This window comes from Festucalex cinctus, chromosome 2 (genome assembly GCF_051991245.1).
Source record: "Festucalex cinctus isolate MCC-2025b chromosome 2, RoL_Fcin_1.0, whole genome shotgun sequence".
In the NCBI taxonomy this organism is placed as follows: domain Eukaryota; kingdom Metazoa; phylum Chordata; class Actinopteri; order Syngnathiformes; family Syngnathidae; genus Festucalex; species Festucalex cinctus.
The window spans coordinates 31,299,773-31,316,226 of record NC_135412.1 but is presented as its reverse complement, the minus strand read 5'-3'; the positions used below and the strand labels follow the sequence as shown (position 1 = coordinate 31,316,226).

General features: G+C 38.1%; 2 protein-coding genes across 4 annotated transcripts; both read left to right on the top strand.

The window, feature by feature from the left end:
• Positions 1–480: 480 nt before the first annotated feature.
• rer1 (retention in endoplasmic reticulum sorting receptor 1) lies at positions 481–7,286 on the top strand. 3 transcript variants are annotated; one of them, XM_077514577.1, is made up of 8 exons: positions 481–645; positions 1,876–1,957; positions 2,546–2,650; positions 3,443–3,539; positions 3,741–3,819; positions 4,315–4,450; positions 5,467–5,521; positions 6,772–7,286. In XM_077514577.1, exons 2-8 carry the CDS (start codon positions 1,877–1,879, stop codon positions 6,780–6,782), a joined length of 564 nt encoding a protein of 187 aa, XP_077370703.1. In that variant the 5' UTR covers positions 481–645; position 1,876; the 3' UTR covers positions 6,783–7,286. The 3 variants fall into 3 exon arrangements, with proteins under 3 accessions (XP_077370703.1, XP_077370701.1, XP_077370702.1); XM_077514575.1 differs by having other exon boundaries at positions 491–645; positions 5,467–7,286; XM_077514576.1 differs by lacking the exon at positions 481–645 and adding an exon at positions 1,058–1,116 and having other exon boundaries at positions 5,467–7,286.
• A 379-nt stretch (positions 7,287–7,665) lies between these two features.
• On the top strand, positions 7,666–15,237 carry tas1r2.2 (taste receptor, type 1, member 2, tandem duplicate 2). The gene is made up of 6 exons (XM_077515418.1): positions 7,666–8,408; positions 8,748–9,054; positions 9,867–10,592; positions 10,786–10,992; positions 11,151–11,271; positions 14,056–15,237. The coding sequence occupies exons 1-6, from the start codon at positions 8,098–8,100 to the stop codon at positions 14,982–14,984; spliced, it is 2,601 nt and encodes an 866-aa protein (XP_077371544.1). The 5' UTR covers positions 7,666–8,097; the 3' UTR covers positions 14,985–15,237.
• Positions 15,238–16,454: the final 1,217 nt, after the last annotated feature.

Below are 16,454 nucleotides of genomic sequence, written 5' to 3'. Positions count from 1 at the left end.
TCTTAAGTCACTTTATTGTTCTCATTAAGTTTAAATCGTCAGTGATTTGCCATTAGTTGTATGTGAGCTCTCCAGTGTAGTGTTTAAATGTTTACACTGTGCATAATGTTACAGTGGCTTAAACCGAGTGGCGTGAAATAGCACAGTTGATGTGAACACATGATACCCCATAATTTTATTATTATTATTTTTTTTGAAAGGGGGTCTGGATGGAATATCTTGAAACTTAATAGTTGCATTTAATCCTTTAGACGTGTTTGCTAGCAAACATTTATTTAAGTACAGTTTTTATATACCCACAGGGCACATATCAGACCACCATTCAGACTCGTATTCACACCTTCACTGAGTGGGAATTGAACCCAAGCTGCCTGCATATCAACGAGTGTCAAGAGTTTCTCGAACAGGCCTACATCCAAGCCCTATTTTTGAAACCCCTTGGATTCAAAAAGAGTCATGTGCAAAAGAGCCCGATAAACCAATTTTACGTGGATCGGCCGGCTCGTTTTCGGGATTCTACTCGTCTGGTCTGCCATAAACTCCAACCCTTGCGGAAGTACTGACGTGTTCGCATCAGTTTGGTTCGTGTGGCTGTCTACTACTAGCAGAGGTAGAGCCGGGTAGTGACACAGCGGCTACAATCAGGTAAGAAAATGCTCCTTTTTTTTGTCAATTTACGGACCGTTTGTTAAAACAGTCACGGCGCATGAACATGGTGTTATATTGAACAATATATTATGTATTACATTCATTCAATAAATAAATGTAAATAATTTAGCGGTTATAGTTAGCTGACTAGCTAGCACCGCAGAAGTGTTCCGTTTTTCCGGAAGTGAGTTGTCACATACTATCGACGTTGCCTGGAATTTGTAGTCCGAGGTTTTCATTGTGTGCATGTATTGAAACTGGAGAGTGACTGTAGGGAACTACATTACCACCAGCTAGTTGTTTAGTTGGTGACAAATGGGAAATGTAGTTTTATTCTGTATTTCTAGCCATACCTTCCGAGAAAAAAAAACACTTTAAAAAACTACATTACCCATACAATTGTTGATTTAGGCCGAAGGTCAATGTGAATTTATGGCTAGTTAGCTATAGTTTCATTCCTAAGCTAATGTGAGTAACACGACACATTATCTTTTACACATGAAAACATTTATATCGGTATTATGCTTTCCTCTGCTTTGGTTGGATAAAATAGCTACTGATCGATTATCTCCAGGCAATGTTGCCTACGCAAACGTTAGCATTTAACAAGCAGTCTCTTTCTGTCGGCATTTTATTAGCTAGTGATACAATGTACAACAGCAATCTCCTGACTACTTAAATATGATTTTGGTGATACGATGCGTTGAATTCAACATTAACACAGTATAAATAACTATAAATATAATAAACTATAAATTTGGTGACGTCCTCTTCATCGCATACTTGTGTTTTTATTGAACTATGATGTGTGATTAGGTCAATGTAAGTCAAATGTCTACAAACGCAGGTTTTGCGAAACTTATGACTGCTTTTTATGAAACGCATTCATCTGGCTGTTTAGGCTTCTTTTAAGTGCATGAATTTTTCCATCACATTGGGTCCTCATTATCATCTCCTAGTTTATAGGTTCTTGTCACCTGTCCTGCCCACAAACTACTGGGGCTTTTAGGTTACTATAATTCTTGTTTATTGTCATCAAAACGTCTGTTTTTATATTATTGAAGTGGTCCAGATCAGGTTATCTAAAACTACCGCACTCTTTGGAAAGTAGTTCCACCGTTTTGGAGTCTACTGGATGTGTATTCAAAACACTCTACCAGATAAAAAAATACACCCTTTCATGATTAAAATATTGTGTGTGTTTTTCCCCCCCACCTTTCCATGCAGAATGTCAGAAGGGGACAGTGCTGGGGAGTCAATCCATGGAAAACCATCGATAGTTGCTGCCTTTTTCACACGGGTTGGACAGGTGAGCATATGTCATAAACTTGCCAGCCAAAATGGTATAGAAAGCGATGTGTGATAGTAGTGAAAATTAACGTGTAGTTTATTTACACAATAACATTTACACTGTTGCATTTTGCCCATGGAAACATTTTACATGAATGAGGATCACACTTTAATTCATAAGAGCTTTGAAATACATCTATTTGTGCTTCTCTAGTGTATGTTTGTCTCATAGTCATGGACATAACCAAGTGTTTCACCATAATAATAATAATAATAATGATAATCCATCCATCCATTTTCTTGACCGCTTATTCCTCACAAGGGTCGCGGAGGGTGCTGGCGCCTATCTCAGCTGGCTCTGGGCAGTAGGCGGGGGACACCCTCGACTGGTTGCCAACGAATCGCAGGATAATAAAGATAATGATAATGATAATAATTTATATTAAAGAACTATTCCGCTTAATGCTCTGGAAATGGTCAGAATGGATAAAACGATAACTACATTGATACAATATCTTTCTCATAGGCACTGCTGTATCTTAGCTGTCTAGAGTTGTATAGTCTCTGATGGTAACATCCACTTCTTGTTTTGTCTCGTGTGCAACAGATCTATCAGTCATGGCTAGACAAATCAACACCATACTCTGCAGTGCGATGGGCCTCCACAGTTCTACTTACTGCGCTGTACATGATCAGAGTGTACATACTGCAGGTAATATTTATTTTCCAAGCGCTTATTTACAGAAGGCATTTCTGATGAGACTTGCTTAAGTCAACAAACTAAAAAGAAGTCATGCACAGTGCATTTACATTTGTAAGTTTCCTTGTTTTTTAATTAACTCTCAGTAAAAACCTGTTTTTGCTGCTGCATTACATGTGAGCTTATTTAGTGGACTTGTTTCCTATCTTGAAGATGGTTACTGTATATTAAAAGACTAGGAATATACTGGACAAAGGCTCAGCTTGTTAACAGGCTGTATCAGAGCCACAAGTACAAGACTAAGCTACGCATGTTGATGTATTTCACTTTTTATCCAGTGATTCACATCTCTTAAGTTAATGGTTTCCTCCATTCGCAAAAAATTCTTTTGACTGCATACCTAAACTTGCACTTGGTGCATATCCAAACAAACCTCAAACACAACACCTTGACAACAAGCTTAAGACCTGTCTAACTATTAACAACGGACTACTTGCCAAATTGGCTGTTTAAAGTGAAAGGGTAATGTAAGGTCCTCTTCACTGCTGTTTCATTTTCATTTAAGAAACACCATCCAGTTCAAACAAAACTGCCAAGGATGTTTATCTTTATAAGGTTACAAACTGTCAGTTTTTCTTTCAAAACACATCTGTAGCTTCCACCTCTGTAGTACTCTGGCCAACCATAATCTGCCTTGCAGTGTCAATGTGCCTGAAGTTTAAATGTTCTTAATTATGGCATCATGATAATGGTGTGATGTACTTGCAAATAGAGCCTTCAATTTGATCTTGTACTGCTTTGCAGGGTTGGTATATAGTTACATATGCCTTGGGAATCTACCATCTGAACCTGTTCATTGCTTTTCTATCACCAAAAGTGGATCCTTCACTCCTTGACGAAGGCAAGTTTACTCTATTTTTATTTTTTTATTTTTTGTAGTAGTAGTAGTAGGATGCAAGATATTTCTTATTTGTAGAGCACCCTAATCAATTATTAAAATCACTTTTTTCAAGTATTATTTTTTATTACCAGAGGTTTGCACTCTTGTCACATAGGTTTATAGTTCAATTGTTAACCACTCGTCACCCTGCCTTTTCTATAGATGAGGGCCCAGCCCTTCCTACCAAGCAGAATGAAGAGTTCCGTCCTTTCATCAGGAGGTTGCCTGAATTCAAATTCTGGTGAGTCCTGCTCATACTGAAGGCATCTAACTGCTCCGTTCACAGATTAAGCTGGGTAAACGTTGGAATTTTAAAATGTACATAACGTGTTATTTTTATCAATGCTACCCTCAGGTCATTTAGCCGTTATGCAGCGAATGTGCATTTGACTTAAAACCTTCCTTGCACGGCCATGTTGTATGCAAACAGCAGGTCGCCATGTGTAGCCAAACAGAAGTATTGTTTTGCATCAGCCAATGTTTCCATCTATAAGGTGTACCAACAATTAAAAAAAACAAAAAAAAAAACATGTACAAACATATTTACATTTAGAAACATATGATTAGCAGTGCTACATGCAAACTTTCTAATAATGAAATCCTGTTAGGGCATTGTAGATTGTGTCACACCATCTCCACACTATGCATGTGATCAACAATCTGTCTTGACAGTATTCAGTATATGAATTAGAATTTTTCTTTCCCATTGTTTATAAATAAACTATTTTGTTGACAGGCATTCAGCAACAAAAGGCATCGTCATTGCCATGATTTGCACATTTTTTGAAGCCTTCAATGTGCCAGTGTTCTGGCCTATACTTGTAATGTACTTCATCATGCTCTTCTGCATCACCATGAAGAGGCAGATCAAGGTAATGATACAACCACATGCTGACACACACTCACACTGTGCCGGAAAGTTCCGTTTAGTTTGCACTGGAATTGAACTGCTGATTGCCATTACAAAAGCAAATTATTGAATTTAAATAAAACATACACAAGAGCTTAATGTTGAAATGTTAAATAACTTCCTGTTTCAAAATAACACATTTTTAAACCAGGTCAGGAGTATGATCCACTGAGACTGTTATCGGTGTCGATACTGTACTCGTACTAGTTGTGAAAAATGTTATATTGAGATTTTACGGGAACTGTATTTTTTTGTTGTTGTTACCTTTACAAAAGCAGGTAATTGCATTTATCATATTTTTAGAGCTATATGTCACTCGAGAGTACAAGTTGTACCAGTCAAAAAATGCATTATGAAGAGGAAGTAAAAAAAATATAAGTCGCAGCGGACATATAAGTTGCAACAGTATAACTTGGACTTCCCTGTTCGGAAATGTGCTCAGAGCGTGCTCTGCTTCACTAAGACCGTTCAGAAACTAAGGGTTGAATCTACTATAGGTTTGTTTGGCTTTTTGCGTGGCGCTAACCATTCAAAATGGAGCAAACATGTAGCATCTCTTTCACAAAGCGCATGCAGATGGTGAAATTCCTTACTATGCTGTCAAGTCATCTTTATTTATAAAGCCCTTTCAAACAACCTTAGTTGTCACAAAGCACTTTACAGAAACACGACAAAACATACATAACATTAAGCAGAATGCTCATCCTCACTAGGGTCTTCAGACTGACTCCTAAACCTCAAAACCTTTTAAAGACTACATTTATATTTTTAACAATTTATTTTTTAAATAAATGAACATTAAGTGCACATTTGTTTTTCTTATTGTGAGTTTGTTTTTAGTAACTATATTCGTGTTGTTCTGTTGAATTGAATGTACAGTGTTTTCCCAGAATGTTAGGCCATGAAGACTACTGAACTAGTAGTCTGAGTTCATTATATGGTGCTTACTGACTGGCTTTCGTTTCTCTTTCCTTCCAGCATATGGTCAAGTATAGATACCTACCATTCACACATGGGAAGAGGACATACAAAGGCAAGGAAGACACAGGGAAACCTTTTGCTAGTTAGAACTCCCATTTCCCTTTGACCTTGTTCGAAATATACCATTCACAGTCCATGGGGCTTAGATCATTTTTGTAAGAGGACAGTTACATGACAAGAATTAAAAACAAAAAAAACAAAAAAAAAAAACAAAAAAAAGACACTTTTTGATCCACGTTTGACAGTGTTGTAAGAGCATACTAACGGCGCAGATCAAAGAAGTCTGAAAGTGTTGCCTTTGTCCGCTACGATTGAAAGGGGGGTTTCTTTTGAGGGCTCTAATCCTAAATTTAGATTTGGCCAACATTTGTTAGTAGTTAGTGAGACTCGGTGCTGCCTTTTGCCTTTTGAAGCCCACTGGTTACGTACAAGGTCACCACGAACCACAATGAAAAACATTTGCTACATTTTCAGATAATTGAAAACATCGCCCCATCAGAATTTTTGATTAATATATTGTGTCTGCAAGTTGTTTTCTTCATGTGATACAGTGGTGCCAATTATTACATAATTAAGTTGAAAGAAGAAACATAAAGGCGACAAAACAGTTTTTAGTTTAAACAATTTTCATTTCTATGAAAATAATGTGCCCCAGCTCTCAAATTTATCAGATGACTGTCCTCAGAGCTAAATTTGGATTTGTCCCATTTAATTTAAATGCAAATTCAAGATTAAATCAGACTTCTTTCACCTCTGCTTAAATTATTTCAATTGATTGATGGAAGACTTACATTGACTATTTTCAGTTCATAATATGGATTTATGTATTGATATGTTGAAGGCTCACTCAGCCGCTGCGTCATTGGATGCACATGTAACACAAACACACAAATCAAAAAATATATATATATTTGGAGGGCATTTTGCTTGAAATGGCAAGTCCATGAATTTGCTTTACCTCAAATTTCGAACTTATGGACAGCACACATCGTTTTCAAACGGGGCACCCAAAAGTAGTTTGTAATGGCCTCCATTCCGAAGTGGCTGCATTTTTGCTTGACTCGGTTTAATAATCAGTGAATTAATTTGATGGGAGGTTCTTAGTAGGGCTCGGCCATGTTGTCTGAGCACGGGGAGTCTCTGGGAGAAGAAAGAGTCAGTCTTGGACTATTAGTGTTTCAAATGCCTGGGTGCCATGAATTAGATTAGTGTAGACTAGCTCTTGTACTCATTGATAACCTGTTTGTTCTTCATAAAAAAATGACAGTCATTCCAAGCAAACTGTTGTTCTTTCTTTTGCAGAGGAAACATAAGAAAACTGAGATTGAGGGCTTTTATTATGTCAAATGGATGAAGTGGGTGGCGATCACACTTTTTTTTTTTTTTGGTATCCCTGACAACATTTTTTATATATATTTTGTTTTCCAAAATCCTGGGAACTCTTGCCCTTACCGAACTGTGGTCAACACTGTTGTAAGGCAACAAAACATATTTCCTGTAAAAAGTTGCTTTCAAAGGGTTGTTGAAAAGATTTGTACATATATATATCTTTAAATATGACATTTTGAGATTTATTTTTGTTTTCTCCCCTTCAACTATGATAGATAAGAATTTGCTAGTGTTTAATTAAATTTCAGCTGAAATTGTTAAAAACAACTGGTTAATCGGATTCTTAATACATTCAATCTGTTTCTCATGATGTGCATGTTTATTGTTTTCTTGTGTAACTGTTCAAAACTTGGTTTTAATAACTTAAGTGTTATTTTTTTTCCACTTCAAATGCTATTAAAAGGATATGTCCCTTGAAACATTACAAAGATACTGATGTGATTTATATTTTATCTGTGCTGATTTTTTCCTGCTCATTTTCACACTTTTCAAATGGATGAATCACACATACCGGTAACTGATTATCTTAAAAGACATGACAAAAAATGTTGCTAATGTAACTTTAAGGGTGCAACACAAATGGCCATGAACTGATATCTCGTGAGCTAAGACGTGTATGAAGTTGCAACCAAAAACTGAATTCTTCTGACAGCCTTTGTTGTAACAGTTGCATGTTGCAATATCCTATCATTGTCAAATGGGGGGTGGGTTGGGGGAGGGGGGGGGGGGGGGGGGGTGCATTGTGCTGGCACAAATCCGCCATTTATTTTGGGGGAAAACTGATCAGGGGTGCATTTTTGTGATTTCTCCACTTCCCCGTAAAACATCTTCCTATGAATTCAATTTTGTAGTACTGGCCATATAAGCGAATCTGTAGTAAAGTGTTGTCATGGGGGGAAGTGCTTGCAAATTATTTGTATTGTAGCGCAACAAATTTGTAAATGGATGTGACGTGGCTGACTGGTTGAGTTGAGGTCTTTGCTTGTGACCTCGTGTCGTCTGTCCTTTAACATCATTCAGATACCACTGCTGCTTCTAGCCTAGTACAATATTATGTCTGAACTTAAAAAAAAAAAAAAAAAAAAAAGCATCATACTTCAATTACACTTTTGACCAAAGTTAATTCACAACAGTTTCCTTATGCTGAGATTGTTTTGACCAGGTCACAGAGTCTTCACCGCCAGTCCAAGATTGTCTTTGCATACTGATTTGTGAATCCCGCATTATTTACAGATACAAATGCCAATTCTAATCATGCGTTCCAAAGGGCATGAAAATGCTCACATGGGTTTTGCCAGTAGAAGTATCATGTTACTTGCTAAAAAGCAGAAACGTATCATACTGACAGGTTACACAGGCTTGAACACTGGAAAAGAAAGAATGAGACCTTTACTAGTCTCTGTGTATCTGATGGGATGTGTTTTACACACATGGTCACAGTGCAACTCTCAATTCAACCTGAATGGAGACTATTTGATTGGTGGGCTTTTTGACATTCACACGAGTAGCTCTGTCAGCCACGAGAGACCAGAAGCCATTCACTGCTCCAGGTAAGTCTCCAAACATTTGGCAAAAAAAAATGAAACCAATACCGAAGTAATGCCTTTGTGTGCCTCGGATACAATAGTACATGCATGTCATAAATAGCGATATTAAAAAAAATAAAATAAATCTTTTAAGAATTACTGTAACCAGACTTTTCATTTGGCATAACTTTTTCCTTTGCAAAGATATTTCATTTTGATTGACAATGTCGGAGAGATTCCGTTAATGTTTATTATTGCATTTATGGTAGGCAGCGGTGCAGAGCTGTACTTCATCATATTGAGCTCTGCTATTTATTTTTCATGGTAATAAGTTGTCTTAACCAAATGACCTTCTCCTTCCAGTCAGGCCTTCAGTCTGTCAAGTTATCGGCGGTTTCAGCTGATGCGATTCTCCGTGGAGCAGATCAATAACTCAACCCAACTCTTGCCCAATGTGTCCCTGGGCTACAAGATATTTGACCACTGCTCAATTTCAGAGAATTTCCCCGGAATTTTTGACCTCATTTCAGCCAACGGATTGATCCGACCTTGGAGTGAAGAACACCTGCATCTGTCTGCAAGCTCCAAAGTGGTAGGAGTGGTGGGCCCGTTTACAAGCACCGACACGCTGACTGTGGCGCCGCTCTTCATGATGGATCTCATTCCACTGGTGACTCTACAACTACTACAATCAAATTATTTAAGCAGTCTCTGTTCAAAAGTGTATTCTCAAGAATCTACCCATACATATCTATAGGCTTTTTATTTGACCATTTATGACTGAAACATCTTCTAATTAGCAGATTAACACCTTAGCTGTCCACAATGGGTACTCCTGCAAGCTGCTGGACAATACTTTTCAGAGTGGATTCGGGTTTTAATTCCCCTCTCCGTCTGTGGATGTGACGTCGTGCGCATTTTTACGACATGAAGAAGGGGATTGTGTAGGGCTCCGGGTGGAGGAGTGGAACCGTTACTTGCCTTCGGTGCTGGTTGACACTGGTTCGCTTCCCTGCCCAGGAGACCATGTCAGTTTGTGTGAAAAGAAGGGGAGTGTGTAGTTCCATTTTTTTGGCCACAGATGGCAGTAACCATTTGAAATCCAATTTTCTGTGTGCAGCAAAGCTGAGGGCAGACAATTTAATGTTCAAAATTTCCTTGTGACAAATAAGAGTATTAAAACTATTTAGAGAACCATTAAGTATATAAATAAAGATGACTTGACTTAAGACTGTGAACTAGAATGAACCCTGATGTGAAATCGACATTCTTTAGCATCGCAAATGTTTGCCCCTCAGTGGGATACGGGTTTAAGATTTTCGGCATTCACCCAATATGATTCATAGACATAAGAATCGTATTGATAGGCTACCTTAAAGATATGACTACTGCGTTTCATAAATACTTTGTTTAAAGAGTTCATGTCATTCGCTGGTTTATTGTGACTGAAAACTGACCACTCTTCTGTTGTTCCTTTAACAGGTCAGTTACGGAGCTGCCAGCTCAGTCTTTTCAGAAAAAGCCAAATATTCATCTTTCCTGCGCACCGTGCATTCCAATAAGGACAGCGTAAAAGTGATTGTAGCCATCATGGAGCATTTCAAATGGGAATGGGTGGCTTTCCTTAACAGCAATGATGCTTATGGCAATGATGGCCTGGCACTCTTCAGGAAGATGATTAAAGATACTGACATTTGTCTGGGACTTACCACGAATCTCCAACAAACCTCAAATTTCTCTGAAATATTCCAACACATTGAGATGCTGAGAATAAAAACTATCGTTGTTTTTGCTCCCAAATTGCTGGCCGAGGCTCTCGTCGAGTCGGCAGTGCAGGCGGGTGTCACAAACAAGGTGTGGCTAGCTGTCGACACCTGGTCCTTAAGTGAGAAGCTCCCCAAGATAAAAGGCATCCACCAAATTGGAACCGTACTGGGAGTGTCTCAACCTGTGTTGAGCATACCTGGTTTCACCGAATTTCTCCTTGCTTCCCAAAGCAAAGGTGATTGTGACGATGCAGAGGAGCTTCAGTTTTGTAATCAGATTTGCAACTGCTCAACTCTGAGTGCACAGGATATCATCTCCATGGACCCGTCCTACTCTTTTTCTGTTTATTCGGCCGTATATGCCATCGCTCATGCCCTACACAATGTCTTGCAATGTGAGACGCACACGTGTCGAAGAAATGTTTCAGTCTTTCCCTACAAAGTGAGTGGCTTTTTATTCATACTGTACAATTTGAATTGTTTACATTCGTAGTAATTATTGAATAATCTGCTTAGTTTATGTTTTTCATGTGTGTTAATTCTTTTATATGTGACACTTCATTGAAGCTAAAGATGTTTTATTGGTAATTATACAGTACATGGGAAATACTGCAACTTTATGTTCCCTCTTTTAGGTTCTGCTGGAGCTGAAGAAGTCCAACTTCACACTTTTGAACCAGCTCATTCAATTTGATGAGCACGGGGACCCCAATTTCGGATCCTATTCCATCGTTTTCTGGAACAAAAGTGGTGAGATAGAGGAGATTGGATTCTATGAATTTGAGTCCTCACACAGCTTTGTCATTGACGAGACCAAAATTCACTGGAATGGAAAGTGGAAGGTAGCATATTTCTTTCATAATCATTTCTAATCACATTTGCTGCATTTGTTGTGTCTCATCTGCTATGTTTTTATTAGCTGAGCGGGCCTACATCAACCTGGCCTTGAAATGTTTTTTTTGTAATGTTTCTGAAGCAGCTCCGCCTCTGTCTTGTGCAGGTGCCAACATCACGATGCTCTAACAAATGTCCTGTTGGATTTGCAAAGAAGCAAGACGGAATTCACAAGTGTTGCTTCACCTGCGAGGAATGTCCTAATGGATCTTATATTAATGTCACAGGTAAGTAAGTGGGTCTCAACAAATGAACATGTCATCTGATCTTTAAAAGTGCACTCACTGGGACAGATCACTAACTACACCCTAACAATTGTAATCAGTGACAAATATATGATAATTTCTCAAAGTGTTGTTTTTCCCATGAAAATGTATTGTTGCAATACCCTAACCTCATTTTATTTTCATTATATATTATCTTTCTTTTAGCATTTTAATCATTCTTCTTACCGGAATGGCTGGAAGAAGTTACAGGGTTCTATTTGTGAGGGCTGATTTAGAATACCCGCGGTCCAACACAATACATTCAGGAATGCTTGTTGACTAGGGATGTAACGATAAGCGCGATATCGGGATATTAAAACTGCCACAATATCGTCATTGTCATGTTCACAGTATTTAAATGCAGCACATCTGTTAAAAATGTCAGGTTGATTTTCATTTGTGCAGTTGTAGCACCCTCTGGTGGCTAGTTTTTTAGTGCAATTTAATTTTCATTAGGGATGTTTTGGCCCTTCTATGTTTAAAATCTAAGATAATTGTCAGATGAATGGGAGCATAATATGCCTGTGAAGCAAGTCAGTATGTGGAGGAACTCAATGTGTGCGTGCATTAACGACATGACATATAATAATAATAACGTAATAATAAAAATATTAATAACATAACATTGGTGTTATGTACAAAAGCACAATATTGTGCTTTTTTTTAGTATGAGCTCATTTTTCTTTACAATAACAAATTGTGACCTTTTTTAAATATCGCCAACCTCTCCACAATATCGTGATAATTATCGTATCGTGAGCTTCATATTGTGATATCGTATCGTGACATTTGGATATCGTTACATCCCTATTGTTGACCAACAATTTCTTTGTATTTAAAGAAAACTGTTTGCAATTTGAATAAAAGGAAATATGAACAAAAATGTTTCCAACTGTAACTTACTGTAAGTAAATCTTTAACATTCTTAACTGCCAAGTCCAAAAATAAGTAAGCAACTGGTTATCGTAAAATGTGAAAATTCATTAGCATTCTTAATTAGTCACGTTAACGACATGATGATAATATAAGACTGCGTTGTCGCATGCATGCCCAACAACAGCCTCTGTTTCCTCTGTTCCCCAAAAATACAACATCAAACCTGTTTCGCAACATTTCAGCATGAATAAGTCAAGTCATGGCTAAGATCGGTTTGTTTATGAAATTCGGATGGTGGGCGCTGAGTTAAATGATGCTGCATTCAAATATTGCTAGTGGTTTGAAAATGTCATTTGAAACCTCTATTTAACCCTATAAACTTTAAGCCAAATATAAGACATTTTGAGCCCTCTATTTCATGAGTAAAATATTTTTTCCCCTATTAACTCATTCACTGCCAGTCATTATAGAAAATTTTTACATTTCCAATACTCACGTGATATTACATTCAATAATTATATATAAACCAAATCTACCAAATAACAGAATAGACTCCCTACTTTTTGTCCCGTCCCGTTCTTTTATAATTGACAGTAGAAAAATGTAAGTTTGCCAATATACAGCCATTTCTCCCATGGACTCTGAAACTGTGTTTATTTCCTATAAAATGGGGCAATGATGTCATCTACCGGTGGTTGGGCATCAGTAAAGTTGTTTCCAAGTTTGATATTTACAGTGGAGCATGCTCAGATTCGCCCCCATTTAGCACCGCTCTAAAAAATACAATTGACAAGTATACTTGTCAAAGGCAGTGAATGAGTTAAAACCCTGACGTATATGATCTGACACATGCATTGCACAGATAATCCATTAGAGGGCATTATCACCCGGCTGCTGTCTTTTCTAGTGACTTTGCAAGATCGCCCCAATTGAGAAAGGAGAGACATCTAAACTTATTAACAGTAGAAAATGTTCTTTCTGATTTTTGCAAAATACTATGTTTGTTGTGTCTGTTTGTTAGTCTATTTTTGACAGTTATATATATGTACAAATTTAAAGCATTGTGACAGGATTTATCAAATATGACACAATTCAAAAGTCATATTGGAAGTTGTTGTTTTTTTGTTTTTGTTTGTTTGTTTGTTTGTTTTTTGTTTTTTGTTTTTTAAAGAGGACCAATAAATACAGGGCGTTCTCGAGTTAAGGCGCACTCGACCTAAGGCGTTTTGACTTTACAACGGTTACACCCAGTCCACCATTTTGGCCCCGTCTGCCATTTTGCCTCCTCGTCCGCCATATAGTCTGCACTGTTTTCTCCTCGTCCGCTATTTAGCCCTTAGCTATAGTACTAGCGCTTGTGCACTTGTGGGAGTATGTTTGGCTGTTTCACCTTCTTTTTTTCCACGTCATGGCCGCAAAGAAGAAAGCTATGTCTTCTATCAATGTTGGTTCAGCCAAAAGAAAAGCAATTACCATGGAAACGACGCTAGACATCATAAAAAGATCACAGAAAGGAGAGACACCAAACATCGGCAAAGACTTGGACTTCAGTCGGACAGAATTTTATTTTTATTGTAATGTATTTTACATGTTTTATGGAAATTATTTTGATGTAAATATTGCATTTAATGGGGAAATACGACTTAAGTCGAAATTCGGGTTACATCACTAGCGTAGGAATGGAACGCCGACATAACTCGAGGACTACCTGTACTCTACAAAGAATCAGATTTTTTGCTCGTATATCTCATGTTTCAGACATTTTAGGGTTTAAAGGTCTAATTTGTGGAAGACAGCTGAGTGTCTGTTTGAAGATAATGCTAAAAATGCCGACTCACGAGCGACTTCCTGTATTTGTGTGCATCACAGAAGACGCTTACAGGTGTGTGGACTGTAAGGAGACGGAGTGGTCGTTAGAAGCCAGCACATCTTGCAGCTTGCGACAAGTGGAGTACGTCTCATTTGAGGACAGCACCACCATATTGATCATTGTGGCAACATTGCTCTTGCTGGGCCTGGGGCTCGCCATGTGTGTTATCTTTGCCGTCAACTACAACACGCCAGTGGTCAGGTCCGCCGGTGGCCACATGTGCTTCCTCATTTTGGGCTGTCTCAGTCTGAGCAGCCTGAGCATCGTCTTCTTTTTTGGCAAGCCCTCCGTTTTCTCATGCGTTTTGCGCTTTGTTCCCTTTTCGTTGCTTTACTCGACGTGCCTTGCGTGTTTTGTGGTGCGCGCTTTCCAGATTGTTTGCATTTTTAAGATGGCCGCCAAGTTCCCCGAACTACACAACTGGTGGATGAAATATCACGGACAGTGGATTGTTGTCACGGGGACGTTTGTAACGCAGTGCATCCTGAATTTGATCAGCTTTTGGATCGACACCCCCAAGCCGTACAATGAAACGACGTGGTCCCCGGACAAAATCATCCTCAGCTGTGAAATCAGTGCCCCGGCGGCCACCGGTCCAACATTTTTGCTTGTGTGTTTGTGCACCCTCTGCTTCATTTTTTCCTACATGGGCAAGGATCTCCCCAAAAATTATAACGAGGCCAAAGCGCTAACCTTCTGCTTGCTCCTGGTCATCCTCACCTGGGTTGTCTTTGTGACCATTTGCATGCTTTATAGGGGCAAGTTCGTCCAAAGCCTGAATGCTCTGGCAGTGCTCTCCAGCCTCTACTCCTTCCTCTTGTGGTATTTCCTCCCAAAATGTTACATCATCATATTTCAACCCCACAAAAACACACCACAGTACTTCCAAGGTATAATCCAGAATTACACCAAAACAATTAGCCAGTAATTGCCTGCGGTGATAACCATCCTCACAATATGCTATTTCCAATATGTCCACACGTAGAGTGACATTGTTTTTTGTTTTGTTTTGTTTTTTAGGATTTTGGCTTTACATTTACAGCTTTGAAATAAAACAACCAATCACTATGTGTACTTTAATGTTTTCGTTAAGAGGTTACACTAAAATATGACATTTATCATTCAGAAATACAGAAAACGTGAGCAAAGCGAGCGCAGGGTCACATGGACGTCAATTTCAGTGAACAACAGAGGGCGGTGTTGCGTAAAAGGTCAGCCTATGGCTGAAAACAGGCAGATTCATCGGCTTCATTATTCCACCAAAATAATATTAAGCAGAATACTATTTCTAAAATGGTTGGCCCTTAACATTCACTGCCTTTGACAAGTATACTTGTCAATTGTATTTTTTAGAGCGGTGCTAAATGGGGGCGAATCTGAGCATGCTCCACTGTAAATATCAAACTTGGAAACAACTTTACTGATGCCCAACCACCGGTAGATGACATCATTGCCCCATTTTATAGGAAATAAACACAGTTTCAGAGTCCATGGGAGAAATGGCTGTATTTTGGCAAACCTACATTTTTCTGCTGTCAATTATAAAAGAACGGGACGGGACAAAAAGTAGGGAGTCTATTCTGTTATTTGGTAGATTCGGTTTATATATAATTATTGAATGTAATATCACGTGAGTATTGGAAATGTAAACATTTTCTATAATGACTGGCAGTGAATGAGTTAAATTGCAACAAAAATTTTGACTTGACTTTCACTTTATGATCACAAAAGTCACACAAAAAAAATGGGGGGAAAAAAATTAGCCCTGGACAAAAATAAAAGCGCTGTCATAGAAAAAAAATGAAGAGAAAATCTCAAATTGGAAAACGGAATCATATCAACATTATTCAAATGAAATCTTTCCTTTTTTTATGCCTGTCTTGGTTTCGATGTGTCTTTTTTTTTTTTTTTTTTTCTTTCTCCCCAATGTGTACCTGCTCCCCAATAATCCAGTGGCTCAAAATTATAAGAGAAGACTCACGGTGTGAAGGAAATTGAAAGCGGCTGAAGTGAAGGCCTCACAAAATATTTCCAAGGATGAATCTCAGAATTCCAGGCCCTCATTGACAAAAAAATGTTTACATTTAGAATTGTAACATATATTTACTAAAACTGAAAGTCTATAATTATATTATTTCAAATTCAACGTAGTGGTGCATACAAAATCATGCAAACGGTCTTTAAATGAGCGTAATTGCTTGGTTGTTTGGGGATATTTTGTAATCATTATAATCATGTTGCTTATGATTGGGTGAATAATTTCAAAACTACAGGTATAGCAATTATAACTAAAACTTGCATTAGTGCATTTTTTTTTTCTTTCACTTTATAAAGTTGCACCATTGCGTTTTATTACAACCCTTAGGAGGTTTCCATCTCCGAATTTAATATTATCACT

Excerpts from the sequence above, each read along its gene's own strand:
- tas1r2.2 (XM_077515418.1), top strand. The coding sequence starts at position 8,098 with ATGCCAATTCTAATCATGCGTTCCAAAGGGCATGAAAATGCTCACATG. Across the intron at positions 8,409-8,747 it reads GAAGCCATTCACTGCTCCAG|TCAGGCCTTCAGTCTGTCAA; the intron begins GTAAGTCTCCAA and ends TTCTCCTTCCAG. Across the intron at positions 10,993-11,150 it reads ACTGGAATGGAAAGTGGAAG|GTGCCAACATCACGATGCTC; the intron begins GTAGCATATTTC and ends TGTCTTGTGCAG.
- rer1 (XM_077514575.1), top strand. The coding sequence starts at position 1,877 with ATGTCAGAAGGGGACAGTGCTGGGGAGTCAATCCATGGAAAACCATCG. Across the intron at positions 1,958-2,545 it reads TTTTCACACGGGTTGGACAG|ATCTATCAGTCATGGCTAGA; the intron begins GTGAGCATATGT and ends CGTGTGCAACAG. Across the intron at positions 4,451-5,466 it reads CCATGAAGAGGCAGATCAAG|CATATGGTCAAGTATAGATA; the intron begins GTAATGATACAA and ends CTTTCCTTCCAG.